Consider the following 27,623-nt stretch of genomic DNA (forward strand, 5'->3'; position numbering starts at 1 on the left):
AGAGCTGTTGATATTTCTGGTTAAAACGAACGTTTTTTTGCGCAAATTTACAAAGGATTTGAGCAGAAGGCAGACGTGGACATATGCTACGGATTAAAATGTTCAGAACATCACTTTAGCGATTTAGAGCTTGGAATTCATACCAAGCGATCAATTTCGTTCACTTATTGAATTGACAGATTTTGGACAATTTCCAGGAATAAATTGCGCACCCCTGAAGAATAAGTTATTTTCATTCAGCTGCAGGCGTTATGTTTAAAAACCTCTTGCCTTCTGACGTTTCTCTGAGTTTATGTTAAACATTTGCCTCATTAAGCGTTCATTTGGATTGTGAAACTACTACAGCCCGAGTCTCGATCACATCATCCGGAGGATTTTAGGAGGTTAGTATATACATTTATCAAGATCGCTTTACCAACAGTGACTGAGATCAAAAATTCTATTATTCCTTAATAAAGTCACAATTCATACATATGATAGAATTTTGAAAATCTAATGGCTATATGAGCATATATACATATACAGATCTTGAAGATAAAATCTGACGAATTTAGGCATAGAAATTATGATATTTCTTAAGTTATATTTATGTATGTTAAGTTGTTGCGTTTATCGCGACTCTAGTAAATCTGATTTAGTTCTGTATCACAACGATCGATGGCGATCGTTTGGTCAAATCCGATTCACCGGGTCATAATGATTTTTTTTCATATATAAGGATATACATTGTTGAGCGAATAAAAAAGTTTCCAGTTTCTAGGCAGGCGCCATATTGTGGCGGTCCCCATTAAGATTTTAATTCGCACTGTTTTGAAACAAAAGTTTTGATTGAATATTAATCAGCTCTACAGTCCCTTGATTGATGAACTTAATTTATCCATCACTTAAAAGTAAATTAAAGCAGCTGGTGATTCTTGGGTTTTTCGAAACGTTGAAACGTTGTGAATGCTAGGACCGCATGGTTTTTTTACTGTGTATCAAAAAAATTGATTCACCTTAAGATACATCTTATCCTTAGAATCTATAATCTACATTTTTCTGCGGTTAAAGACCCTTATTTGCAATTTGGGTCCGCGTTTGAATTGTGTGCTTTCCGGGAGATTCGCCCCAGTCCGAGGGTTTGGAACAGTCTCTGAGCTAACATTGGCAGTCGATGATTTGGAGGAAGAGTCTTGGATTTGCATGCAATTCCGAGAGTCGGTTTGGAAATTAGTCAGATTCCAACAGCGCATACCGCCATCCAACATCAGAATTTGAATAATATTTATAATTACTACAATTCGCTCTATCGTAGAGATCTCTCAAAAACAAGGATAGATTATTTATTGATTATTGGAAATCAAAGCAAATTCATTGTTGGAAAATATCATTTTAGGAATTTCGCTCTTGTTTCTATCATCCCCGAACAACGACGGAAAGCCGGCCGCGGCGATTCAAGGATGTTTGGTTTGGATTTTTGATGCTCAAGAATGAATGAAATTTGCTGTGAATCCAGTGTTTCGGCGTTTAACATTTCTACTCAGTTTTCGCTGATTGTTAGTTATGACCTTCTAGTTATTCTATGAATTTTTATTCCATGGTGATCGCTGCATTACTTCGCGCAACAAAGCCAAGCTCATCACAGACACGTGCATCACTCTCTATTTAGTTTAATATTAGTAACAGAAACCGCTCCTTTCATCTGTAAATACCTTAGATTACTGATTGAAAAAAGTTACTTGCCACCACTGATTTATGAGTGTACTATATCTAAGATTATATTACGTATATGTAATATACCAATTTCACACATTCTTTCGTCTCGTCAGTTAGGTCTCGACTAAAATTGTTACACGTGGTGCGAGTAAAGTCTATATAATGGCCCGTCTATAACCAACCACATTTTAGAAAATCAACAGAATTATACGGATTATAACAGAGCCAAGTCAAGTCAAGTGCGCCTGGCGCCCTTCCACTTTCAAAAGTTGCTTTTTACCATATTTTTTACACACCTCCAAAAGATGGCGAGGGCAGACGAGTATAAACTTAATGGAAAATATAAGTTTTTCTTCTATGCTGGGAGAGGCACGTGAAAACCAATTACTACTAAGTGGAACAGTTTCGGTTTACTGTTATCAGTACTGACTAAAGATAAACTATTTACCATTGATCGTTACACCTATTTCTTCAGGTATCTTACGGATGAACTGATCCGAAACATCGCTCGTTACAAGAGTTCGGATAATTTAACAATTCCGAGAAATATCGTGAGTCTGGCTAGAAACGGTCTACAACACGATTGACCTTTCGAAAAAAACTGTGCTACTAACTTGGTTACAGCAATCATTCTACCTGGTATTGTACGCCATGGCCGATTGTGAATAAGGCCCATAATTGAAAACAGAATTTCCAAACCGACCATTTATCGAGAAAATATGGATTATATCGGATTCATTGATCTGGCTCTGCTCGAATCTAATTCATCCTTTTAGACGGAGATTAGACATTTTGAAAGAAAGCCAGTGTTCCACCACAAAGAATAATCCTTAATTTGGTTGTTTTTATCGTCATTTATTTGAAGATGATTCCAGATCAATTGGAGGTAAATACTTGAAATACCTTACACGCAGTAACCCACGTGTTTTATCAGTATAAGCGCGAGTATGTGAGGGATTCTTGGCGTACCGAAGTGGTTAATTGATGTAGATTACATCCCCCGCATGTCTATAAATTCTACTATACATGTATATGTAGTAGACACACAATAACTGTATTTCATTTTTAAATTTACATATCTTTTTTCTGAAAGGGATTGGCCATTCAGGATTTACCGAATATGGTAAAACGCACGCATTTCGTGAGAAAAAAGGATGTGTGTTTTTCCATGGGAAAAATATAAAATATTATCTTCTTCATCAAACTAAAATGTTTACAATGCATGAAAATGATGTTTATTTGAAACAATAATTCTTGCCACACATGGTCCAGGGAAACATTTACTTATATGCATAACAGGAAAACTTAGATCTAAAACTTCAAACAGGGCTTTATCAAAAAATAATTAAACTTACGAAATTCACGTTTATTCTTTCGAGCGAAAGATTTTTAACGATATTCTTTGCTTCGCGATGATTTGTTCTAAACAGACGATTTTATCTTAAGTGTTTTGAAACGTTGTAATGTTGTAGTCGGTATTTCTCTCTGTTGTCGGGGATCGTTCATCGCTGCGCTTCTCTATAGCTTCACTAAGATAGGAAACGCCTCATCAGTAACATTTTCGGAAGCTCAGTGGACAGTCGCGCGCGGGATTTATAGGGATCTATATCAGAGAGAGAACCAGAGAGAAGAACCGCCTGTTGTTTTTTTCATCAAAGGGGATTTTAGGGATTAAGTGAAAATGAAGCAGTCAAACAATATCGTCGACACGTTGGTTCGGCCGTCATGGTAAGAATTACGCATTTTTGACCTGGAGACTTAACGTTTTTTGTTATGGGGATTTCTATTGTAAGAAATTCTGTTATTGCCATTCGCATGAACGGTTCTGTAACATCATTAACGATGTTACAGAACGATTAACATTATTAACGATTCTGTAACATCATTGTAACGATATTGATATAGCGAAATAATGACTTCATATTGATTAACTAATAACTTTATCCCTTTCAATGGAAACCACGTATAGAAAACCTCAAAAGCGGATGAAATGGCAGGAATGCCACACGAGTTTAAACGATATTTGGAAGCCAGTAAATTATATACGATATCAGTCTAATCAATATATCTATTTCGTGAATTTATTAGTTTTTTTAGATATTTCTCTTGGAAATGATTTTTGTCCAATGGATTTTCTGTTTACGAACACACAAAAAAAGTGATTATGTATATATTCGACTTAACATGGTTAACGAAGTTTTTTTAGATTGCTTACAATGTAAAAATGTCTGCGTCTGCAAACCCGCAAAACGTTTCAAAAGGAGACGATGAAGTCGCATGTTAGTCAAATATCGTCAAAGTACAGACACATTTCTCCAATTATTTCAGGTATTTACAACTACAGTTGGATATAACACGATTAGACGGAAGCTGTCGCCGGAGTTACGCACTTCAAACCGATATGACGTCTCTACGAAGAGAACGACTTCTCCACAAATCAAGGGTTGACTCGAGTCTCCACGAACAGATTTCCGAAAACGGCCCGTTATCGGTGAAAATAATCGAACCACAACAAAACCATCGCGATTTGTCATCGCATCAAAGGAAAGGAATGCTTCGAGCGCATTCCCCTTACGTTCTAAAAACAACCGATCCGAAAGTCGAAGAATCGGTGAAAAAATCCCCGCGCTTCCTGCATCGATCCTTGTCAGAAAATGACGCCCCGCCAGTATTGACCCCTAAGCGCGAACCAGGACGCTGGGTTGGCAGGTTAGTGTTCACACCCTTTCCTTAAGCCGGGCGCGCACCTTAACGATGATACGAAAATATCATGCCATCTTACGATGAACTTAGCTGTTTTGGACCATGGACTCCAAAACTATTTCGTTTTAGAGTCCATGGTTAGACGTAGAACCCGTTTCGAGAATATCCGTATTCAAAGCGTAATTCAGATAAAGGGGTCTATTCGATGTTGCAGTAAGCGAGATGAAATTATAACGAAATAGTCAATGTTCTTGTTCATATGAAATATGTTCGGAACATGTTTTCTACACCTGCTAAAACAAAGGTTTACATGTGCGTGATACATTTACTGTTGATATGTTTCTTGAAAGAATATGATCTTGATAGATATGCATATAACATTAGTTTTCATATTTATCTTGGCTACCCGCCGATCAGGTATAATACCGAAGAGGAAAAATCTGCCCTTTCTACACAGAATAATACGGGCTAGATCCGGCTTATAGTATTGCTGTTGCAAAAGCAAAGAATGAAATATTTTCAGTATGATTTATCGAAATGTTCATCTATTATTCAGTGGTTTACAAAGTGATCCGGCATTACTGACCAAAGATCGAGGCTACTTGTTATGGACAAATCCGAAAGGCACGATGGAAGTAATGTTTCGATATGGAGAGTCCGCACAAAATTTCAGGTAAAATACGAGACGAAAACCTATACGTATAATAATACGTAAAAATTGGTACGAAAATATTGTATTACTTTTTCAGTTGTTACATCGACCCGCAGTATAGGGGAGTTAAAGTGTCCGTGTTCGAGAATGACGTGCCAAAACAAGTCACAGACGGCCTAGAAGATCCACGTTGCAGCACGAGTAAATACCATAAACGAAGTCCCTTCCGAAATCGACCAGAGAACAACTTCGAGTTGACATCGAGCTCCGGAGAAGTCAAACTGTTACTAGAAGCAATTAAAGGGACAAAATTCCCATCCGTGCAGTCATTCAAAATCAACTACGTAATGGCTTTATGAAATTTGAGCTCTCTCTCTCTCTCTCTCTCTCTATTTCTTTTCGTCTTTGCTTCATTATATCTCGCAAAGAACATTCCTGAATGATTGTTATTATTTATAACCACAATTTATTAGATTCATTGAAGTACATCGAGTTCTGAAATAAACACCACCAACGCTTCACATTTTTAATTTTTGCATTTTTGTGCTTTTTGTTTGACAAAGATGTCCGATTTGTACAGAACGACGAATTGCAACTAATTTTCCTCGAAAGTTGGATTACGGTTCGAAATGTCGAGAGTCGAAAAATCCGGGAACATACATATTCATAAGGTCGATGACTATTTCACCACAATTACCACCGTTTAACAAATTGACAGAAAATTCCCGTAAGCTGCACGAGACACATCGGTAAACACACTTAACTCGAGGTCCGGTGGAACAGTCTGCCTGAATCAAAATCTTTCACATTTTAGTTCAGCATTTTTGTTGTGTGCATACAAATTTGTCCTGAATCAATCGCAACGAATTCCCAAGATCAAGAATATACTCAGTCCAATACGTTGATCAAGTTGATCTTGTTGGAATCCAGCCATCGACTCTAAAACGAACCGGCTTACGGGTACGGCCCGGTATCGATAAGCTCTTTCATCAAAGACCGACGTAATGAATATGCAGCAAGTTGCTGAATGTTTGTTTTTTGTTCAAAAAGAATGTTTGATCGTGTGTTCCTATAGTTTCTAAAGTGTCTGAGAGCTCGCAAATCGCTTCAACGGGCGTTAAATCTCATACAATCTCAGAGGGAGGCCTCCCAGACCCCCGTAAGCACCTGAAGCGCATTGAGTAGTCCCGCCTTTAAGGAATGTCAGACCAATATAGAATTGCTTCCACCGCGCCTGAACTCAGACATGTCCATTAACTCAGGTGGGACAAATACTTTTTCATTTTTTGACTCGAGGGGTTTACCCCATACCTTCCTTCAGTCCGCTCGCATTGTTAGTTTTACAGCTCATTGATGCACCCCCACGCCCAAAATTAGACCACAGAGATCGCTACGGCTCTGAAACGGTTGGAAGATAAGGTTAAGAAAGGTGCTGACGACTCCGATTGGCGATACAATGATCCGATTGGCCCAATAATGAACAGAAAAATGGAAACGTTTCGTATCCTGGCGGCGGGATGCAACGGTAGCTTGTAAACATATTCTCTGACACCTTTCAAATAACACCTTCCGATTGACTGCTACTTGTGATATTGATTGATGATATTAAACATCAGATAAATCATCTTTAAATGAAGATGGTTTTGACTGCGATATAGGGACAATAACTTCAAGATCGTCGCAGTATGGACGTTATAATTGGTGGCATTAAACCATTTCTTGGAGAAAACAATTAACTTGACAAAGACCGGAGGAAGCAGCCTTTGAAAAGTAACTTCGCGATCAAAATCAGATACGATACTTGTGGAAGTAGGCGAATGGTTGTTTCAAGTTAAGTACCAACCCATACATTTAGTTACCGATCCCTGGACAAGGCATGTACAGGGGCAGATTTTGGGGGGTCAAAGGGGTCACCGGCCCCTCACGGTCGAGGCAGCGAGCCGGCGCTATGCAGCTTTATAGTCCATACAGTACATTTCATGTAGTTTTTACCTCCCTGGACCCGACCCCTACAAAAAGTCTTAGATCTATCCCTAACCATGTCGACCCCTCAGTCCCCCTTGACCGACGGGCGGCCACGGACCTTCGGGCGCGTTTTTCGACTTCGAGTCAGTTATAGAAAAAGAATTTATGCACCATGAACTCATAGCCTTATATCAAATTTGGGTAACCAAACAGTGTAGTAGATTTTCATAAGTGAGCCAAGTCCGATTCCCCTACGAAAAATGATGTTAACTGGTAAATAATAAGGTGTCCCACAATAGTCGTCCAGTCCGATTGCAACTTTCTCTGATCTGAATTGTGCAGGAGTCTCGGAACTGCAGTCGATAGGTTTGAAAATTAATCATCCATTAATAGAATTAACGATGGTATCGGTATGGGATCCCGGCCGCCGACCGCGCCATCAGAATGCCTTTATGTACAAATAAATTTTAATTGTATTGTATTGTATTGTATCTGTCTTTCGCGTTTAACAAATAGTCACTACCACCCTGAAGCTGACCTTGTAACGACACCGACTGGTTTTCTGTTTCGACTTGTTAGAAACCCTTCAAAAATGGTAATTATAGCTTCAATTAGCATCTTGAACTGAACAGACAAAGTTATAGTCTTTGAACGGCTGAATATATTTGATTAACTGTCACCAAAAAAGAAATCTAGTCTCGTGACTTGAACGATACAGAAAATATTCAAAAAAGATGAGAAACTAAAGCTGAATCGGATAAACTGTCACAATGGTTGTTGAATGATTTATAACCTTGTCCTCGGCGTCATCTGCTGCAATCGTTTAAACTGTTGCACTCGGTATATAGAAAAAACCGTATATTGTGTGTTGTTCAATCGCTGTTTTTTATCCTTTTTTCAGGCTGAAACTCTGAAGATAGTTGTAACTGGTGCTGCCGGCCAGATTGCTTACTCGCTGTTATATTCAATTGCGAAAGGCGATGTCTTCGGAAAAGAACAAGTACGTCTTGATGATTTGATCAATCTTCGCTTTACAGGCCTTCAGAACCAGTGTATATGTATATATAGGCTTTAACCCAGCCAATGACAATTTTATTGGTTTGATATTGCTTCAGAAAATGGAACTGGTTTTGTTGGACATACTACCGATGATGGAAGCTCTAAACGGCGTAGTTATGGAACTTCAAGACTGTGCACTTCCTCTCTTGACTGGTAATTATGAATAAGTTGAAGATGTTGAATCATTCATTTATCAAACTGTGATTTGCCTCATGAATAGACAGGGCGAAAGTCAGATAGGCCATGACTTCTGAACAGTGCACTATTGTGGGACACCTTATTATTTACCAGTTAACATCATTTTTCGTAGGGGAATCGGACTTGGCTCACTTATGAAAATCTACTACACTGTTTGGTTACCCAAATTTGATATAAGGCTATGAGTTCATGGTGCATAAATTCTTTTTCTATAGCCGTTCACCCGTCAGCTGATGCTAATAGTGCATTCCAGAACGCAGATGTTGGTATTCTAGTCGGTGCCTTCCCCCGTAAAGAAGGGATGGAGCGAAAAGACCTTCTAAAAGCCAATGCAAAAATCTTCAAAAGCATGGGTGAAGCTATAGAAGCTAATGCTAAGAAAACAATCAAGGTAACAATGCTGACTTAAGTCTCTGAGCGAGATTTCTGTCGCAAGTTTTTGTTGGAGTACATTAGGACAATAGTTGTTTCACTCCAATTCCGACCCAGGAAAATTTTGATTCGCTATGCGGTTAGTTATATGGTTGCTTGTGGTACACAAGATCCCTACGAATCTTAGATTCCTTGAAAACTCGAAATTTTAAATTTTCTCCTTTTAAAACTCCAGAATCTGAATAATCAATCTGTAGGGACCCTGTAGAGCATGCATTTGGCTCTGTAAGTCAAGTAAGAGATCAGGTTAAATGTATTTGCAACTTATCTACAGTACATATCCTGCACATGCTACCAATCACCATCTGTAGATATTGAATGTATCAAAATCATGAATCAATAATTCAGACATACAGTTACTACAGCTGTACTCGTTAGTTAATGCAGTGCACCAGCATCTGTTCATATTTACGTAAACAAATACATGTAATACGATTGTTGCTAATTTCAATATTTTCAGGTTATTGTCGTCGGAAATCCTGCCAACACCAATGCGATGTTGTGCTCTCATTTCGCCCCTTCAGTTCAGAAACGAAACTTTAGCGCGTTGACCCGCCTCGATCATAACCGAGCACAGTCACAGGTAAAAATGTCCTTCGACCTATAGCTCTCGACCTGCTACTGAATTTGATGAAGAAAAATTGATTCAGAACTTTGTACATATATTATGAAAGAAAATTATGATAATCATTGAACCTTAACTCGCAGTTCTCAAGGTTGAATCCCTCATTGATTAAGACGTGATTTAAGACTAGATATAATGAATGAAAAGATAATAGTGGAAACTTTTTCATTTAATCAGGTCTTGTTAGTAATGTATGTGATGAAAAGTGGGGTGTATTTTCAGGTTGCCATGAGACTAGGTGTAGCCCCGCAGGCTGTCAAGAAGGTCATCATTTGGGGGAATCATTCTTCCACTCAATATCCAGACTTATCTCATTCTGTTGTGAATATGAATGGTGCGGAAGTATCGGCTACAGAAGCTTTGAAAGACGACAATTGGGTCAAAGGAGAATTCCTTAAGGTAAGATGTAGTGGACTTGTACGCATGCAAGGCAAGGAGGACAGAGGTGTTCTATAACATTTCCAATTCCTACAATACGAGAAATGATGTCATGCATTCAGTGTGGGGCTGGTTTAAGAATTTACCATTCCCATTATAACACATTTGTAGTTGTAAATTTACCATGATATTCAAATTGATTTGTACACTGGTCGTGAATCGATTTAAGTAACAGTAAGTAATTTATTTCGCAACAATGAAATTGGACGGGGCAAGAAAAACATATATAGTTCACGTGAAAATGGTTGCAACATTCCTGACCTGTTACAATGTTGCCCTTCTCCTTATTAAATTGGTATTTTGGTTTGATAATTTAGACTGTGCAAACGCGAGGTGCTGCGATCATCAAGGCGCGAAAACTTTCAAGTGCTTTGTCTGCAGCGAAAGCCATCTGCGACCACATGAGGAATTGGTGGTGCGGTACACCAGAAGTAAGTAAAACCGCACGATGTTTCTATCAGAACGTACTGTCAAATATCGAGAAAAATTTTCTACAAATTTTATATTCATTTTTAGGGAAATTGGGTGTCAATGGCTGTTCCATCGGACGGGTCTTACGGCATTCCCGAGGGTGTCATCTACAGTTACCCGGTTACCATTGACGCAAATCGTGATTATAAGATCGTGCAAGGCCTCGAGATATCCGATTTCTCCCGCGAAAAAATGGACAAAACGTACAAAGAACTGGCCGAAGAAAAGGAAACGGCGATGAGCTTCGTTCAGTGACGGGCTAACAGTCGTCTGTAGAGTAATATACGATAATCGCTACCAACAGAGAGAAATTTCTCCTTTATATTTGTGAAAGATCAATTATCCATCAAATGAAAATTGAATTACCAGATTGTCTTGTATTATTACTCTTCGTATAAAAATATTTTCTAAGGGTACTCACGCCGTGTAGTTCTAGAATCTGTATCAGAGATTTTACACATAATAACCCGCTTCTTGTAGTTCAGCTTCTCTGTTCTTTTGGGTAAAAGTTTTTTTAGGAAATGTGCTATTAATTAGTACAGTTTAACACACTGTATGGTGCTCAGTAGGAAAGTATTTTTCGCAGATGGCAAATCGCTTGTTTTTACTCGAGAATAGATCAGTAAAATTCGCATGACAACTATGATTTATAACATGGATTTAAAATCCATCCATATCTGATTAGAATTTATATTTTGTTGCCTTTAAATTATTTGTACCAGTCTCACTGTGCTCGTTCCATCATGTTATGCATTAAGAACAAAGCAAAGAGTAACACAAATCATACGAGTCTTTAATATATAGTTCTAACGTAAATAGCTAACATAGCTCTCTCAAAGTCGTAATTTATATACCCACCTGTATGTGTACTTGCCGTTGAGATATAGAATAAACTTGCTAATAACTATATTCTTGGTCTCCGAGTTCATATGGTTAGAGTTGGGTATTTCGGAGGTGTTGGTTTCGAGTACATCGATGGCCTGGATCATAGAAGAGTTAAGCCTTACTTAGGTGGCACTAAGAGCTGACCCAATCAGTCACAGTTGAGCATGTTCTATTTCTTACGATGATCGTATCTTATGTGACCCGAGTGTACATACGAGCGTCGTAAGAAATAGAACACGCTCAATCCCTACAATTGTGCTTACGACTTGAAGAACACTCGTGTCGCTAAAATTTCCTGACTGACTGCCAATTCCTTGTGATGGTCATGTCGGATCTTATACGACTTAAGTTGGGCATTAGTTGCATTGATACAGTGATTAGCTACATCGACGAATGATAAATGATAAAGGGTTCTCCACTATCTTGTACGTTTTTGAAACATTTACAGTATAGGATATGGTTGAGCTTCCATATTTACATAGGTTGTGTAGGGTTGTTTTCTCATGGTAGTCTCTCGAAGTCCGTCCTATCCAGTTCGTTGAAATTTAAAAACGGCCGACAATCGATATAGCATCTTCAGTAAGTGCTTTATTTTGATAAGGTAGAAAAATATACAAATAGTATCCATTAAATAAATTACGCTTGTATCACAGACTTAAAATTGTGGCACAGATTGACAAGATAGAAATCAGATTTAGATCAACAATTTTGAATATCAATTACATCTGATTTGTAAAAGTCTTTCCCATTGCAACAATGATCCCCATTCTATCAGGTTTGACCGAATTCATAAATAAAACTTATAGATTAAGCACCAATACATGAAACCATGGAAAGGCTATATCACACCTGTTCACATGACACTGATTTAACAGATGCTGTAGAGAATTACAAACATGTACTTTCATTAGCATAAAACTTAATTCAGTGTATCAATTATGGACACGGGAATTGATATATTGTAGAAATAGATTCCATATAAAGACCTTTAATATATCAATCTTCATCACAAAAGAGATTCTAACACTAAGTTGGTTCATAGGAGAATTATTCGAGGTATCTGAAAGTTTGGCTAAAAATAAAAAACATCAACAAAATAATTTGCCATTAATATTACTTAAGTATGAATTTAACTACTCGGTACTTGCTCATAAGAAATCCCCTTTCGCATGAAAATTTGGATTAATTGCGGTGTCCTTCAACTGTCCAGCAGCTCGTTTAGCTTCACGTGTTTCTGCTCTCGTAATCGGGGCACTCTCCGGTCGATGTTTGGCTTTTTTATCTTGCAGTGACAAATTCGGATCCTCCGCTGCCACACTGATTTGTGCCCTGTTTCGAGTTTCAATCAAACGCTGGAACAAAAAATATAAATTTGCTTTTATCTGTGAAGTTTAGATTTTGTATATTCTTCTGGAAATGATGTATGAATAACATTTATTAAGCAAGGGACTGCAATTCAATCAAAACTTTTGCTTCAAAAACGAGTGAAAATTATCGCAACAATGGGGACCTTGAGGGTCCACCACAACATGGTGCGTAGAAACTGGAAACTTCTTTATAGTATTGAAATTACCTGCATTGTATCTTTAGCACTTTGACATCTAGCCATCAGTTTTTTATCATTTACATGTCTTTCGTCATAGAGTTTTTCACATTTTTGCCTATAAAGTCGTCTTGAAAGATTTGAAAAAATGAAACAATTTGAATTCAATTTGAAAGTTCAAAGAAATATTAGTTTTGCATACAGTTGACTGTGTATACCTTAACTCTGCATTTTGGCTCATCAAAGATTCTATTTTCTGGTGGTATTTGTCATCTACTTGTTGAACTTTGACATTAAAATTCTGTTCGAATTCTAAAACTCGGATTTTCTAGAAATAGAAAGAACTATACACATGAAGCTAGCAGCAAGGGACGTTACTTTGGACATAGATGTATTTTGAATGAACTTCTTACAGTATCGGTTAGATCCCTTGTCAGAGAGGCTAACTGTGAGCAAGCACTGTCATACTGAGTTTTTAAGGTTGTGTGGTCCTTCTTAATATTCTGAAATGACACCGATTCTAATGAAATAAATTCAGGTCGTCAGACAATCCGAGAATTGGAAATTGATTCGAAACAAACCTCAAGTTCAGCAGTTACACTGATTAATTTTGCTGCATCTTCGGTCGCATCAGCGAATTTACGATGTAATTTCTATTATAAATCAACATATACACACACAGATTACAAAATTACCACCGACTATTAAGGAAAATTATTGAAGATATATTCAATGAGATTTACATCGATTTCTTTCTTGTGTTCCTTTTCCATCGTTTCGACAGTTTTCGAGTGTTCTTTAATCAGCTGGGTTTTTTCATTATTCCTTTCTTTCGCGATACGAGACACTGGATGGTAAGAAAGTTAAGATTACATTACTTTGATCATTCTTCTATACAAAGGAAATTTCTGTACCTCACTGTTCTGTATTGAACGATGATCTAACCAGCTTTACTTACTCAATTCCATTTGCGCGTTCTCCATTTCTAACGTTTGTTTCTGGATCAAATCTTTCTCGAGTTTTTTCCATCGGTCAGTCGATTCCTGATGGAGATTACTTTTATATGTTTCAAATGCTCCCTGTAGAAACCCGATTTCTCCTCTCATTTTTGCTGAAAAAGATATTTCCAGTATTTCCTTTCCTTAAAACCGAATATCGAATATCATATCGAAATATAGAGAATCTATGATCATTGGCCATCTTGAAACTAGGTCCGAACTACGACTGTGCGCAACCCCGGTGTCGACTATTTTCATACCATAGTTCCGAGTAACTGACATTCGGTTTCACTTAGTCCGTAAATAGTCGACTAACTCCGATAACCAAATTCGACCTGGCTGTGCTTTATACTTTTCTGTTGTAGTTAATTGTAATGACATTCTGACAAAATTCTTTATTATACTTACATATAACTGCTTCACTTTCATTGTGTTGAAATGCCAATTGTTTTTCGTGGTCACTTTTCATTTGCTGAACTTCGCTAGCGTGACTTTCCCTTAGTGAACTATATCGACAGAAACATTGACATAAAATGACATGAGATGAAACCCACTTCTTGTCTACAGATTGTCGTCTATTACCTGACTTCCTCTGTATGTTGCTGTTTCATTTCTTCAACTTTATTGTTCAATGCTTCTTCCGCCTAGTAAAAGTAATTCAGGAACATTAATTAATGATAACTCAGTAGACATATCATATTGGTCAACTCGGAAAACTGTTCAAGTCAATTTTTCGACGATGACTTTTTCTTGATTCTTTTTTTCTGAACACAGAATTCAGGGAACTTGACAAAGTATCCCCAATCTGAACACTACCTATAGGAAGGCAGAGTAGACTGGATACTGTCCAACAGTTGAAATAAAAGACCAAACTATGGTTACGTAATCGATGATTAAATTGTCACCCGTGAACATCGCTTTTCACCGTTATTGAGCATGAAAACGCTATTTGAAAATTAAGAATATGTGAACTAAAATGATTTCACCATCATTGAAAAATTCTAAAAATCAGTGAACGATTAAGAATGCGTACAAAATATATCATATCATATTCACCTTTTTTGTCAGTTCCTTGTTCGTCATGCGTTCTTCTTCAAGATACAAAGACAAATCATTAACTTGCTGCTGTAGCTGAGCTATCAGTGCTTCAGATGCCGGATTCATCATTCGATTTCTAAATATTCAAAATATATATAACACATTATCAAACGATGGCAATTTCTCACACCGATAATTGATGAGTCTTTCTCACAGCGATTTACCTTATTTTAACTTCTTTCGGCGGAGGATTAAAAAACTGTTCCATGTTGATTTTCATGGCTATTTTTTCTTTATTTTTTGAAATAGTGTACCCTGGCATTTCTTGGAATGTAACCATCGGAGACTTTGATAAAAAAATACAATAATGAAACCTTTCTAAAAAGTATCATCCATTTAAGGTGCAAATTCTGTTACTTCTAGATGTAATTTCATAAGTTATCAGCCTTAATCTCTCATTAACTGTTTTTAACATTATTTGAGGAACCCCACACTTCGAAGAAATTCATACCTCAGCACGTTTTTGCCACGCTTGTGGTGATTTCTGCCTCTTGATTGGAAAGTGATTTTCAAATGCTTGTCGTCTTGTTGGCTCATGTTCCACTTGAAAAACCCTCTCACAACTACAAATAAGGTTGTGTATTATCACAATTTCAATGAAATACATATTTGTGAAATAATGAAAATTTATATCTTAGGAAAATGTTTCCAAATTTCTAATTCAAATTGCTTATGTTTCTCGCTGAACATACTCTGATGGCGAGTGATACGCTCTGGGATAGGCTGAATGTGGGCGCGATGCTTTTGTTGACCCTTCATATAAATTCTGCTGGAAATGATGTGGAGGGACCGACCTGAAAATAAATAAACAATGAAGAATTCATGAATCTTTGAATTAAGTCAGCTCATTTTCAACTAAATTTTGAAACATAAATAGAATAGCCTTTATATCGTTTAAATAGGCTTTAGCCATTTTTATAAGAATATTTCCTTTAGGCCCCTATCTAGAAAAGCATTCATAGCTCACTTTGGTCTAATGTTAAACTTTTGTAATTCCTTATAAACTTGTTTAGGAGAAGGAGATTTGATGTTGCGCCCATTGACGGCTTCCTCTCCGCTGGTCATCCAGGCTTCGCTGATTTGAGTTTTCATATTTTCAATGATACTGACATGCCCTGAAGTCAAAGAATTTACATTTCAAAATTTCAGAATTGCCAGTATCCAGTTCCCCAGTTCTGAGTGTCTGTTTATGTGTATCTGTTTAACTCACAACAGTGGAACTGGGTCTGGAGTGTCACATTGAGACAAAAAACTTAATTTAAAACCTCCTGAAGTTGATATAGTTTCAACACCCCCTGATAGTCAAGGAAATTGCATACTTTTTCTTGTGAAATGATTAAATCCAGTTTTATTCAGCATAGGAAAATGAGCCGGACTATTCTCCTCAGGAATAACCTCTAAAGTGCTCGATTTACTCGTCGAAAACTCAGGAAAGTGAACTCTGTTATCATTATTTCTAGTTCGTAAGTCTTTGTATACCATTGCTGCAGAAGCATTCAACACTTAGACAACACTATCCATGTAGAAATCCAAGATATTTCAACAAAGCTGATACAAAATTCCTACTTATCCTAAACAGTTAAATCCACGTTATTCTTGATTCGTAATTTGCCGAAATATCACGAAAAATTCCATTCATTACGCCCTGTTTTACAATCCAAAAACTAGTTACGCATATCCCATCTAATCGAGAACTGAATTGTAGTTTATTATTTCATGATTCAATGAATAACATTCTATTGCTGTCGTCATTTTACATTTTCACATGATTTATTGTACATCGATCTCGCTTGCAGGAGAAAAGACTTTCCCTGTAACCATGAAACCAGACTGTGCATTTATGATTGATATATCCGATGTAAAGTGCAAACCGCTAGATGTATTATGGCCATTAAATGGTAACAATGCTAATGGGGATAATAAAAATATTTGGGATAAACCAGGACAGGGTTCAGTGTCCCATGACCAATCTTATTTGAAGACTTTCAAAGACTTTTTTGACTCTGATTCCAGGAGTCATGCTTAAGCCAGGAATCCTAAAATCTACATTTTCCAGGCATTCTTATTATCAGTAGATTTTTAGAGCTGTAACAGCTGTAAAACTAGTATCTTGGATCTGTGAGATAATTACCAATGAATGATGCCATTCAAGAACCATGACAATGATTTAAGAATTTTTAGAGTCTGTACTCAAAAGCCTTGAATTGACCCATTCCCAAATCAAAACTTTTTAAGGACCTTTAAGGACTACTATGAATCCTGCGGTTTCATGAACAGGGGTTAACTTTTAATTCGGATAAGGTGATTATTCAAATTAGAAATATTTCCAATATGTTCTAAAAATATTATATATATCTTGATTTGAAATTGTCAAAATTCAAATTTGTTTTGTCTTTTGTGTTTAAGTGTGGCTCCAAAAACAGTGCCTTTGCCCATTTTCGTAGTAACTAATTCGAATTAGCCAATATAATCCTGCTCCATTGTAGGGAAATTTCCAGGTTACTGATCAAAATAAAATCACATTTGTTAAATAGGCATCGAAAATCCCAACTCACAAAATTACCCGAATTAGGGGCTTAATCCCTCAAGCCCTGGGATATCAGAATAATAATACACGGATAATATTTCACTGGAAAATTAATTAAAGAATCTTAAATGGTTTCATATGAAATTAAGAAAATATTCAAAATCTCTTTTAATCACTGCTAGTCTTATTAAGTTCTCCATATCATTAATTCCTCTATTAGTGACCAAAACAAAATTGGGTCAAATCTAGAATCAATATATAAGATGCTTGTAAATTCTCCCATTTAAATGATTTAGTAAATTAGTTAAGGTGTTTTATATCAATTATCATAATTTTAATTAAAAAAGTAAAAGAGCACTTTCATTCATATCAACCTATTTAGCATCATAATATGCTTAATCATAATTTCCAGTTTAACTTCTACATTGTGGAATAAGGGTATAAAATGTCTAAATATGTAGAAAAAAAAGAATTTGTATCCAATTCTTATCAGGGGCAAGTAGATACTAACTAATGTCGATAACATTTCTATACAATGTAAAGTACATTACGCACGTACCAGAAAAACAAAGTTACCCACAGAATACAACAACACATCGATAACAAGTTAATGGACATATAATCTATACCACAAAATGCTTAAAATGTATGTCATCTCTTTCATATGCACTGCAAGCTCGAACTTTAGAAGTGTATTTCTTAACTGAAGCTGGAATAATAGGATATAAATAGATTACCTTATATGTTCCTGTACATATCTTGTTTATCTTGGAAACCTAAACGGAAACGCCAATTCTGAAACGCGTGCTGACAAGTATTACTAAAAAAGGCCAAATCAGGCTAATAGACACTACATCTATTAATCATATGGAGTAGGTTTAATAGTAAGAAATAATTGAAGTAGAATGCATTGCTTATTATTTCATGATATTAGAATGGGAATTAAAAAGAGAATTGCTAATAGCGCGCTGGTTCATCTATAAGTTTTAACGATCGTTTAATGACGTCATAGATTTTGAGCTACGCGAAATATCCAGTACCACCCTTATACTAAAAACTCTGTAAATTTCGTCTTTTTCTCGACAAATTAGCCGCATCAACACTACTTTAAGTGACAAAAATGGCTGTTTCATCACCGGGTATGTATTGATGGTAATTAAAACGTTGAACAGTTGTTTTTAGAACTAAAAATAGGTCTTAACCGATTGTAGATTGGTCACCACACACACAAGAAAACAGCAGTGCCAGCGCCAGCGGTTCAATTCGATTAGTCAGCATAATTAATACTAATACAATAGGAGTAGGAGATATAGTAATTAAAAATTGTACTGTTGTAGATTGAGAACTTCTGTCTCCATGCATGTAACCCAAGATCCTAGACTCTAACTTTCTTAATCCGGTAAAAGTGCAGATCCGCACCTCTCGTGATTTATTGACGCAATCTGCTGAATGACAGAATCCAGGCTAAAATCTTTCTAGTGAAAATATCTTAAAATTAACCAATGGCAATGTACTGAATTGCTGAATTTGGAATCTGAAACATTGATATTTAATGCAATTGATTGAACTGTTTACGCGGAGAGGTGCGGATCTGCACTTTTACCCTTAATCCTTACCCGTCCCTAAACTATCTTTCCTATCTATCAATCAGTTAAGTTTGCATGCAGCATTTTCTCTAATCTAGCCGTGTAATGAAATGCTTTCGCTTTCTTTTGCTAGGAATTACGACGTCCCAGTGGATTCGATTTTTTACCGATTCGGGAATTCCGGCCAGTGACGCGGCCAGTTACGCGATCATATTCACCGATAACCGCATTCAGAAAGACATGCTGATGGATCTCAATAAAGAATACCTAAACGATATGGGAATAAAGATGATGGGAGACGTCATCGCCATTCTCAGACACGCGAAAACCGTCTTTTCTCAGGTAAAATTGTCATCGAGTACCTGCTGCCTGGTCTTACATTTAACTAGATGAATTAGAAAAACAACAAGAGGGGCTTATAGTAAGCTCGTTGGTTAGACGTGTCACTTGAGCCTTGGCATTTAGTCTTATATAGAGTTTGTAGGCCTATAAAAAGTAGGAAGTTTGATGCGATTTTTCATTCATACAATCCCAAGCCTCAGCCCACTCCTCCCCCTAACACCTGAAATCTACCTTTATTATACCCTAAACTTAGACCTTATCATACCTAGAATTCAAAATAATCAATGGAAGTAAAATTATGATCGTATAAGTGAAAGGAATAGTTTTGATGACAAGTATTTTTGCTTGAAAGCATGCCTAAGTGTTTAAGGCACTGTAAAGCCAGCGGAAATCTAGCATGTTTCGGCAAGTCAATTTGAATATTTGTAATCCCAAATGAAATACAAAAATCATCATAGAATAAATACCATAGTTGAGTTATACACCCGGTTTGTGTACATAGAGTTTTTAAAATTCTGAAATCTTGCTTTATCGTTTTATTTCTGTATAGGATCAACGTGACAAAGTACTTAACGCCAAGACAAATTCACCCTCTTCAACCCCGCGTAGGTCAACTCGTAAGTATTTAAGACCTCAGGGCTCTGTTTCACAAAAATGTGTTCTACTTATCTGCAGTCATAATTCAAATGAGATACACATCTAATTGAATTTAGTGTAAATATGTTTGATTGCTATTTTCAAGCTGCCAGCAGAATTATCGATCACTACATCGGGAAAGACAACAGTGCATCTCCGCTGAACGAACCGCCCGGGTCAAAGTTATCGAAAGAATTGGCAGCACGTCTTGGACCATCTGAAAGATCGTCTCCTGGTTAGATTTTATTCATTTATGAAATAATTGGATACGTTATTGCATTATAAGACCGACATGTATTGATTCGTACCTGTTTTCATTGGTTACAGTTTCATCAAATCAGATGAAGAAACGTAGAAGCGTTCAGCCAGATGAAGACGGAACGACAGGTAAACACATTTTCCTCTTTTAACACTTTCAGTGCATCTACACCCCAGTGTATGTATCAGTGATGGATTTTGCTAGTACACCGCACTCCGATGTATTGATGTAATTAGTAATTAGTTTTTATCTCTATTGAAAGATAGCAGCACCTGTCAAACATAGTGAAATATTAGTAACTTACGATACACTGCGCCGCGGTGTAGCCGCACTTTAGTGGTATTCCTGTTATTCAACACACTAGGGCGGAATTTTTCAAAATTTTCAAATTATCTCCAGCACATTAGGGTATAGATTAGTCAGCACCGAAAAAGGGTTTTGTAAATCACTTTTCAATAAATGGATTGAAGACTAGCGTCGTGTAGGTTTTGTATGCGGGGGTCTCAGTTAGTGATTGACCTCATCTCTTGGTCGAAAGATTTATATTTTTTTTGATTGTTTGAATGTCGTATCCTAAATTACGTAATGATTATGTTTGATTATTGTGTACTCGTGTGTATTACAGTGAGTGTGCCGAGTTTGGATACAACGCCTTCCGTGTTCTCGAGATTAGGTGATGAAGCTAGCCCAAAGATTACAGTTGCGGGAGTAACATCTTCCTCATCACCGGTGAGTAGTTCATTATGAGCGATTGAAATGGTTCTGATGAAAAGTCGGTAAACATCCTAAACAAAAATGATCTTATGAAAAAAAAGTTTTTTTAACTGGTCAAGATGATGAATTATATGTTCTTTTCAGGGTTCTGTTTTCAATAGATTGGGGAAAGCTGTCAAACGGCCAGCTTCTTCAACATCAGAGACGGCACAGCTCAGTTATGCTGGAGTTCTCAAACAGGCTACTGTCTCGCCTACTAAGAAACCGAAAATAAATCGAGCTAAATTAAAAAGTAAGCATTTTATAGATGATTATGATACGTCGTTATTTCAAAAATATTGCGATGCCCATATCCACAATTGAATGAGATGAGTGAAACTCATTCTTTCATATTATCAACCCTAGTCTAATAATAGTAATTCTAGCCTAATATTATGTGGACAGAGAAACATTTTTGACTTACAACTGTGGAACTGTGTCTGGTTGCATAGCGGGTGTGTGTGTGTGTGTGTGGGTCTAGAGTATCGAATCTGACAGGCTAGCATCATATGGTAGTCGTACTGGTACCCATACATGCTTTCAGCCCTAGAATTGTTTTGTACCTTCCATTACACAACTTACTCATTACAGTTACCGTAGCTTCTCCAGCTGCTGAAATGAGAAAAACTTCCACTACACCAATGGTTCATACTCAAGGCTGTCTAGCTATGGATTCTCAAGCCCTACCGGTCAAACTGAAAGATCGTCTCGGTGCGGGGAAAGTCATCGCTTCGGCGACGTCGACTACAGAATTATCAAAACTAAAGGTCACCAAAGTGAATACCAAAGTGAAGAATGCTCAGAAACAAAAAGGTAATTGAAATGAAATTAACGCGTATAACGTTTACGTCTGATGTAACGTTGTAATTGTGGTTAAACGAAGAAAAACATTTTTTTAGATCTAAAGATTGTCCAACAACGAAAGTCGCAGAAAACGGAAGTTTCTTCAAGCGACGATGTCAAATCCGTCTTCGATCGTTTAGGAAAGAAAACGTGATTTTATCAAATACTGCATTAATATAAGCATGAATACGCTGCATTTCTCTTTAGATGCTTTGTTTTTGGATTACGATAAAGCAGCTTTGTGTTAAGAACGTTTTGTTAAGTAGTATAGCTGACAAATTTTAAGAACTTTTATTTTTTGGCTTCATTTGAAAAATCTTTTCGTAGACGACAATAGGTCTTTTCTGGTGGTACCGGTGTGATCATTTTTGAGCAGCGATTATGAAGACAAATAGTTTCGTTTTTATCTTTGAATCTTTCGGTATTCTGATTATTTTATGTTTTCTTTCTCTATAATATTAAGAAGCAAGAATGAAATGCTTACTCTTTTCAAATTTAAATCATGGAATCATTTTATAACCGATATCGGCAAAATGGCCCGAAGCAAGGTGTGACAAATGGAACAAATAAATATTAAAATATAAATTGACTGAGTCTTCTAATTTTTGGTTGGGCGATTTTTAATCCATGTTGCTGCACAGAAAACTAGGAGTACAGGGACGTCACGCTCACTTGGGAAGTGGTTTGAAATGCTCGGCAATCAGAATCTCATTCAATATTCAACACCTGGTGAAAAAGGTAACGTCTTGATATTTTGGTTACACATGTATCTACCCTAGACCCATCTTCAGCCCAAAAACTGGCCCTGTCAGAATCAAGATGGCCGACTGGCAGCCATTGTTGTTCGCCAAAATCAGCACTTTTTACACATTTTTGAACTTTTTTAGGGAAATTTTGAAGACGCTTTGATCAATTAGCTTTATCTTTCGGATATATGTGAATCCCCCCAGGGCCCATCAGCATAACAAAAATGAGGTCGATTGGACTCAAGATGGCCGTCCTATGACCTTTTCAGTGCCCAAAAATGTTAATTTTGGCCCGAATCCTGAGTCCTGTAGCTTCCTACTGGTTTGCCATTTCTCATTGCAATTTGTGATGGGTATTCTTTGGAAAGGGATGTTTTATACCTGAGACAGGTATTTTTCATCAGCCAATTATGACGCAATTGGCGGCCATCTTGGTGTCACCAGTACTCATTCGTAAGTGGGAAAAAGTTTTTCCACATTATATTGATACCCAAGCCTATTTTGCTACCACAATCAATTAGAAAGTTGTAGCTCATAATGTGTTCTATAATTGTGGTGAGTTTCAAGGTAATTGGATTTCGTATATGGCCACCAGGGGGCGTTGAATAACACAATATCTTTGCATTTCTTTATTATATTCGTACCTATGCATATTTTGTAACCACAATCAATTGGAAAGTTGTAGCTCATGACATCATCTATGATTGTTGCGAGTTTTAAGGACATTAGTTTTTCTATATGGTCACCAGGGGGCGTTGAATAGTATAACTTAGTATTTCCTTATTATATTGGTACCTAGGCATATTTTGTTACCATGATCAATTGCAAAGTTGTAGTTCATCACATGTTCTATGATTGTGGTGAGTTTCGAGGTCATTGGGTTTTGAATATGGTCACCAGGGGGCGTTGAATAGTAGAATAACTTAGTATTTCCATATTAAATTGGTAACAAGGCATATTTTGTTATCACAATCAATTACAAAATCGTAGCTGCTGACATGTTCTATGATTGTGGTGAGTTTCAAGGTCATTGGTTTTTGTATATGGTCACCAGGGGGCATTGAATATTGAAATTGTTAGATTGTTGAGCATTTGGAACCACTTCCCAAGTGGGCATGGTGTCCCTGGACCCCTAGTTTTGTATCAAGATGCAAAGTAAAGAATATGAATTGAGGAATCCCTCTGTGAAAAGAATAACTCCAAGAATAAGAACAATGATAAGATTTTGATCACCATGGGTATTTTATTGCTAAGTCAATTTCAGCTGTTTATACATAATCTAAACCAGTTTTAGTTTAAACACACATATTGAATGAAAATAAAAGCCGTTCCTTTGATTAACAAACAGAAACATATTGGAAGTAGCATTTCTACCTCCAGCAATAAATACATGTAATCATTATTCACACAAACAGATACAGTTGTATTTAGAAAGAGACAATATTGTCAATGAATATATGTAATGTCGATAATGATGAAAAATGACTAGAGAAATTTTGATACGTAGTATTGTGAGTACAGTAGAACTCACTTAATTCAAATGACTAAGGACTGTCCAGATTTCTTTGCATTAAGTAAAATCCGTATTATGAATAAAGATTCGCATAGTTCTACGGGTAGGTTAAATGGACCAAATATTTCATCTGATTAGAGCCACCAGTTCTAATGTGCGAGTACATAATCCATTCTTATCTGGAAAGGCTTAAAGCCAATAATTTAGAACGGTATGCAGGTAAATTAAGCAGAGACCTATGTATATCGTTATTAGAAAATTAAAATATCTTGTTTCTTTACTTAAGAGTACAATACAGGACAATGCCACTCAAACTATATACCGGAAATACATAGAAGAAAATCACATATAGTAGAATCATGGAAGAATATCATTAAGGATGCAAATACCGTCTTCATGTAAAATCATGTTGGTCCCAATGATAAATGGGTAAAAAATATGTTCTTCACTATATTATAGTTGCCTACTTTTTATTTGTACAATGTTATAGGAAAAACTGCTTTCGAAGCAAAAATACTGTTAGATAAAAACCTAGGCCTAGAAACACTTCAGAAAATCTCCACTAAAGAAAAGCCAATGAACTACAGCTAGAGACTGCATCAACTTTGATATGGACGCAAATCGATTTAAGAATTAAACCATTCATCCTATGTATCTATGTAATGCTAGGGTTAAAAATCAGCAATGTTTTGTATGCATACTTATGAACTGTCGCGTCATAAGTACTACTAAAATATACCATCTGCGGATGACACAAAATAACGTTTTTTTTCTACAACTCAGCAACGTAGAGAAATCAGTGATATGCAGGCTTTTGAAGTACTAACATTCCATGTCGACATTAAGTCATCAATTTCACCTTCGGAATCGTCTGTATCCTAGATACAGTCCTACACATAATACAGCAATACCAGTGGCTAGTAATATGACCGATGATGACGACGATGGTTGAGGAGGAGGAGGAGGAATATATGGGCCAGAATGCGTTTCATCAGTCGTCTCGTCATTATGCGCAATCTTGCCATTTTTCAATGGTGACATTATGCTCTTGCTCAGTGCTGCTGCCTAAATTAAGAGAACAGATTTCAAGTGGAAATTTGATTGTAATACAAAGAATTCAATGCACATAAAGGTACAGGGAACTTAATCAATACAATCAATACAATAATGGTACTTAACAATGGACAAATAATAATAAATGAACAGATTTTTGGCTTAAAACTGGTGATTACTGTGTCCAGCTTTATTAGCTTTATTGACATATTTCATTTCACAATGGAATAGTCCAGGACCTAGCAAATAGCTGCTAGTCAATTGAATTAATGAGCTACAACAGCGCCCTCATAAAGAACAGATTAAGAGAGGTATTTTAGTACCTACATCACAAAGGACACTAAATATCTAAACTGAGTGACTCTGCACATAGGCCTATGGTCTTCTTTGATGGTAAATAATGATATGATACGTGATATGATATTAATTTTGGAATTGGAGTTAAAACTGGCCAATGAAACCAAGATCCAGATGATTTACAAAAAGCATTAAACCGAAATCAATACTGAATAAAATCAAGAAATTATATTATAGGTCTTGCGTGAAATCGGGAGTAGAATTTCATAATTCTAAAATAGTTGATACATTACCAGTATAGCTGCTTCAGCATTTTGTTTAACTAGTAATTGAACGGTTTGGCCGGCGGTCAAAAACAAATTCACGGCTTCGCAGTGCGTCACATCCCGTACATCTACACCGTTTACCTAAAAACATTATAAGCGCAACACAATTATTTACTCTGAAAAACTGGTTTTCGAACCAAGTCCAACACAAAGCCGAAGAACAGATACCTCTAGAATTTGATCTCCTTCGTTGACAGTGTTATCGACTGCCGCAGCTCCGTTTTCCCGTATTTTCGTGATGAAAATTCCAGGATCGTCGAGGATGTACGGAGCATCTTTCCCACCTCTGATATTGAACCCTAGGCCTTATTAATATAAAACGAAAGCAAGAAATAAAAGATCAAGGTAAAAAAATATAGGAAATTGCAATTGTTTTATTTTCTCTTTTTTTCAATTCATTCCAGAGGGACTTGACACAAAAGAATTCGGTAAAAGTGCAGATCCGCACCTCTCGTGATTGACGCAATCTGCTGAATGACAGAATCCAGGCTAAAATCTTTCTAGTGAAGATATCTTAAATTAACCAATGGCAATGTAGGCCTAGTGAATTGCTGAATTTTGAATCTGAAACATTGATATCTAATGATGTAATTGATTGAACCGTTTACGCGGAGAGGTGCGGATCTGCACTTTTACCAAGGATTCCGACCCCAGTATCCTAGGTACTAAGTCTTTTTATATTATAGTACCTAAGATACTGGGGTATGGAATACCTCAAGGGCCATACGACTTACGAGTTACGTTTTACGACTTACGAGTTACGTTTTACGATTTACGTTTTACGAGTTACTTATACATTTCCTACAATACATTACGACTTACGTTTTACGAATTACACGTTTTTCACTAATTGGCTTCGGATATCCGAAGCGCGTAATTCAAAGAACGGGTTTCAAAATGAAGTCGAATTGTCATTTCAAACAGCATAATAAGAGTAATTTATTGTACATAGTGAATCAATCTCGACTGCAGTGGTCTATTACAGGGCAGAAAATCTGCGCGTTGGCCATCTGCTCAGCAGACTGCTGTGCGAACCTTCTCAAAATCTATTAAATGCTGACAATACATTTCACACTGACTGATGACTGTCCCGTTACGTGCACGATGATTTTAATAGACGATATTTCAATATGTAGATCTTAGCTGGAAATGATTTTAATAATTAGAACAAGATTCATCAATATAGAAAAAATGTATTTATTTTTTGAAAACACTGGGCCGCATACAGCCATCCATCATCGTTACAGTTATTCGTCTAATAATTACACCCACACAGTGAAATGCCTACCACGTGGCCACTGTCCTTGAACTCTTGCGAACCAAAACTCCAACACTTAACTCGTAAATCGTAATTCGTAAAACGTATTTAAGTTGTAATTCGTAACTCATAAAACGGAAGTCGTAACGAATATTCAAGGAAATGTATAAGTAACTCGTAAAACGTAAATCGTAACACGTAACTCGTAAAACGTAACTCGTATGGCCCTTGAGGTATTCCATACTGGGGTCAAAATCCGTTAGTGTTAAAAGTCCCTGGAACCTGTGTAATCATGGTAATAATAATTATAGTGTGATTCATTCAATTCTAGCGGAGTTCACAATCTCATTGGCCTACCTTCTTCACCTCGTTCTAGTTTGATATTCACTACGTTTGTTTCCATAGCATAGATGCAGAGGTATTTGCAACTAAAAATAAGCTATAAAACAAATTAGGACCCGAGAAGAACAAAAAATTGCCAAAAAATTAATTTTATTCATTGAGGGACGGTCGTCAATCTGGGAGGGCTCGGTTCTACTAAATAGACTGGTTGCCTGTCGAATTCTGCGCCACCTGCATTTCACCGGCAACCAGTCTATCATACCTACGCCACTTCTACAAACATTATTATGCTAATAAGACATCGATATAGACATTTCTTTGAAGAAATGATAATGATCATAAGATACTTTTGTGGTTCGTTTTTTTCACTTATTTTTTTT

The 27,623-nt window shown here is 36.7% G+C and overlaps 5 protein-coding genes across 6 annotated transcripts; 3 read left to right on the plus strand and 2 right to left on the minus strand.

The window, feature by feature from the left end:
- Positions 1 to 3,153: 3,153 nt before the first annotated feature.
- Positions 3,154 to 5,566, plus strand: LOC141909403 (uncharacterized). Its single transcript, XM_074799850.1, has 4 exons — positions 3,154 to 3,423; positions 4,024 to 4,404; positions 4,955 to 5,071; positions 5,148 to 5,566. Exons 1-4 carry the CDS (start codon positions 3,377 to 3,379, stop codon positions 5,407 to 5,409), a joined length of 807 nt encoding a protein of 268 aa, XP_074655951.1. The 5' UTR covers positions 3,154 to 3,376; the 3' UTR covers positions 5,410 to 5,566.
- Positions 5,567 to 7,404: 1,838 nt separating this feature from the next.
- Positions 7,405 to 11,140, plus strand: LOC141900676 (malate dehydrogenase, cytoplasmic-like). Its single transcript, XM_074787668.1, has 8 exons — positions 7,405 to 7,610; positions 7,917 to 8,015; positions 8,131 to 8,227; positions 8,488 to 8,663; positions 9,165 to 9,287; positions 9,552 to 9,728; positions 10,085 to 10,198; positions 10,284 to 11,140. The coding sequence occupies exons 1-8, from the start codon at positions 7,428 to 7,430 to the stop codon at positions 10,491 to 10,493; spliced, it is 1,179 nt and encodes a 392-aa protein (XP_074643769.1). The 5' UTR covers positions 7,405 to 7,427; the 3' UTR covers positions 10,494 to 11,140.
- Positions 11,141 to 11,713: 573 nt separating this feature from the next.
- Positions 11,714 to 18,191, minus strand: LOC141914971 (uncharacterized). 2 transcript variants are annotated; one of them, XM_074806323.1, is made up of 15 exons: positions 18,027 to 18,191; positions 15,730 to 15,877; positions 15,455 to 15,556; positions 15,214 to 15,325; positions 14,927 to 15,048; positions 14,721 to 14,838; positions 14,247 to 14,308; positions 14,073 to 14,170; positions 13,625 to 13,777; positions 13,410 to 13,513; positions 13,248 to 13,319; positions 13,080 to 13,169; positions 12,885 to 12,994; positions 12,697 to 12,796; positions 11,714 to 12,475 (listed from the first exon to the last, which is right to left on the minus strand). In XM_074806323.1, exons 2-15 carry the CDS (start codon positions 15,852 to 15,854, stop codon positions 12,272 to 12,274), a joined length of 1,572 nt encoding a protein of 523 aa, XP_074662424.1. In that variant the 5' UTR covers positions 15,855 to 15,877; positions 18,027 to 18,191; the 3' UTR covers positions 11,714 to 12,271. The 2 variants fall into 2 exon arrangements, with proteins under 2 accessions (XP_074662424.1, XP_074662423.1); XM_074806322.1 differs by lacking the exon at positions 18,027 to 18,191 and adding an exon at positions 16,082 to 16,269.
- A 13-nt stretch (positions 18,192 to 18,204) lies between these two features.
- LOC141914972 (uncharacterized protein C19orf47 homolog) lies at positions 18,205 to 22,267 on the plus strand. Its single transcript, XM_074806324.1, has 9 exons — positions 18,205 to 18,428; positions 19,009 to 19,217; positions 19,768 to 19,834; positions 19,960 to 20,088; positions 20,181 to 20,240; positions 20,738 to 20,841; positions 20,971 to 21,118; positions 21,457 to 21,678; positions 21,765 to 22,267. Exons 1-9 carry the CDS (start codon positions 18,410 to 18,412, stop codon positions 21,860 to 21,862), a joined length of 1,056 nt encoding a protein of 351 aa, XP_074662425.1. The 5' UTR covers positions 18,205 to 18,409; the 3' UTR covers positions 21,863 to 22,267.
- Positions 22,268 to 23,695: 1,428 nt separating this feature from the next.
- On the minus strand, positions 23,696 to 27,427 carry LOC141911151 (synaptojanin-2-binding protein-like). Its single transcript, XM_074802127.1, has 4 exons — positions 27,259 to 27,427; positions 25,812 to 25,948; positions 25,611 to 25,724; positions 23,696 to 25,032 (listed from the first exon to the last, which is right to left on the minus strand). Exons 1-4 carry the CDS (start codon positions 27,302 to 27,304, stop codon positions 24,823 to 24,825), a joined length of 507 nt encoding a protein of 168 aa, XP_074658228.1. The 5' UTR covers positions 27,305 to 27,427; the 3' UTR covers positions 23,696 to 24,822.
- Positions 27,428 to 27,623: the final 196 nt, after the last annotated feature.

The sequence above is a fragment of the Tubulanus polymorphus genome, chromosome 1 (genome assembly GCF_964204645.1).
Source record: "Tubulanus polymorphus chromosome 1, tnTubPoly1.2, whole genome shotgun sequence".
Taxonomy (NCBI): Eukaryota; Metazoa; Nemertea; class Palaeonemertea; order Tubulaniformes; family Tubulanidae; genus Tubulanus; species Tubulanus polymorphus.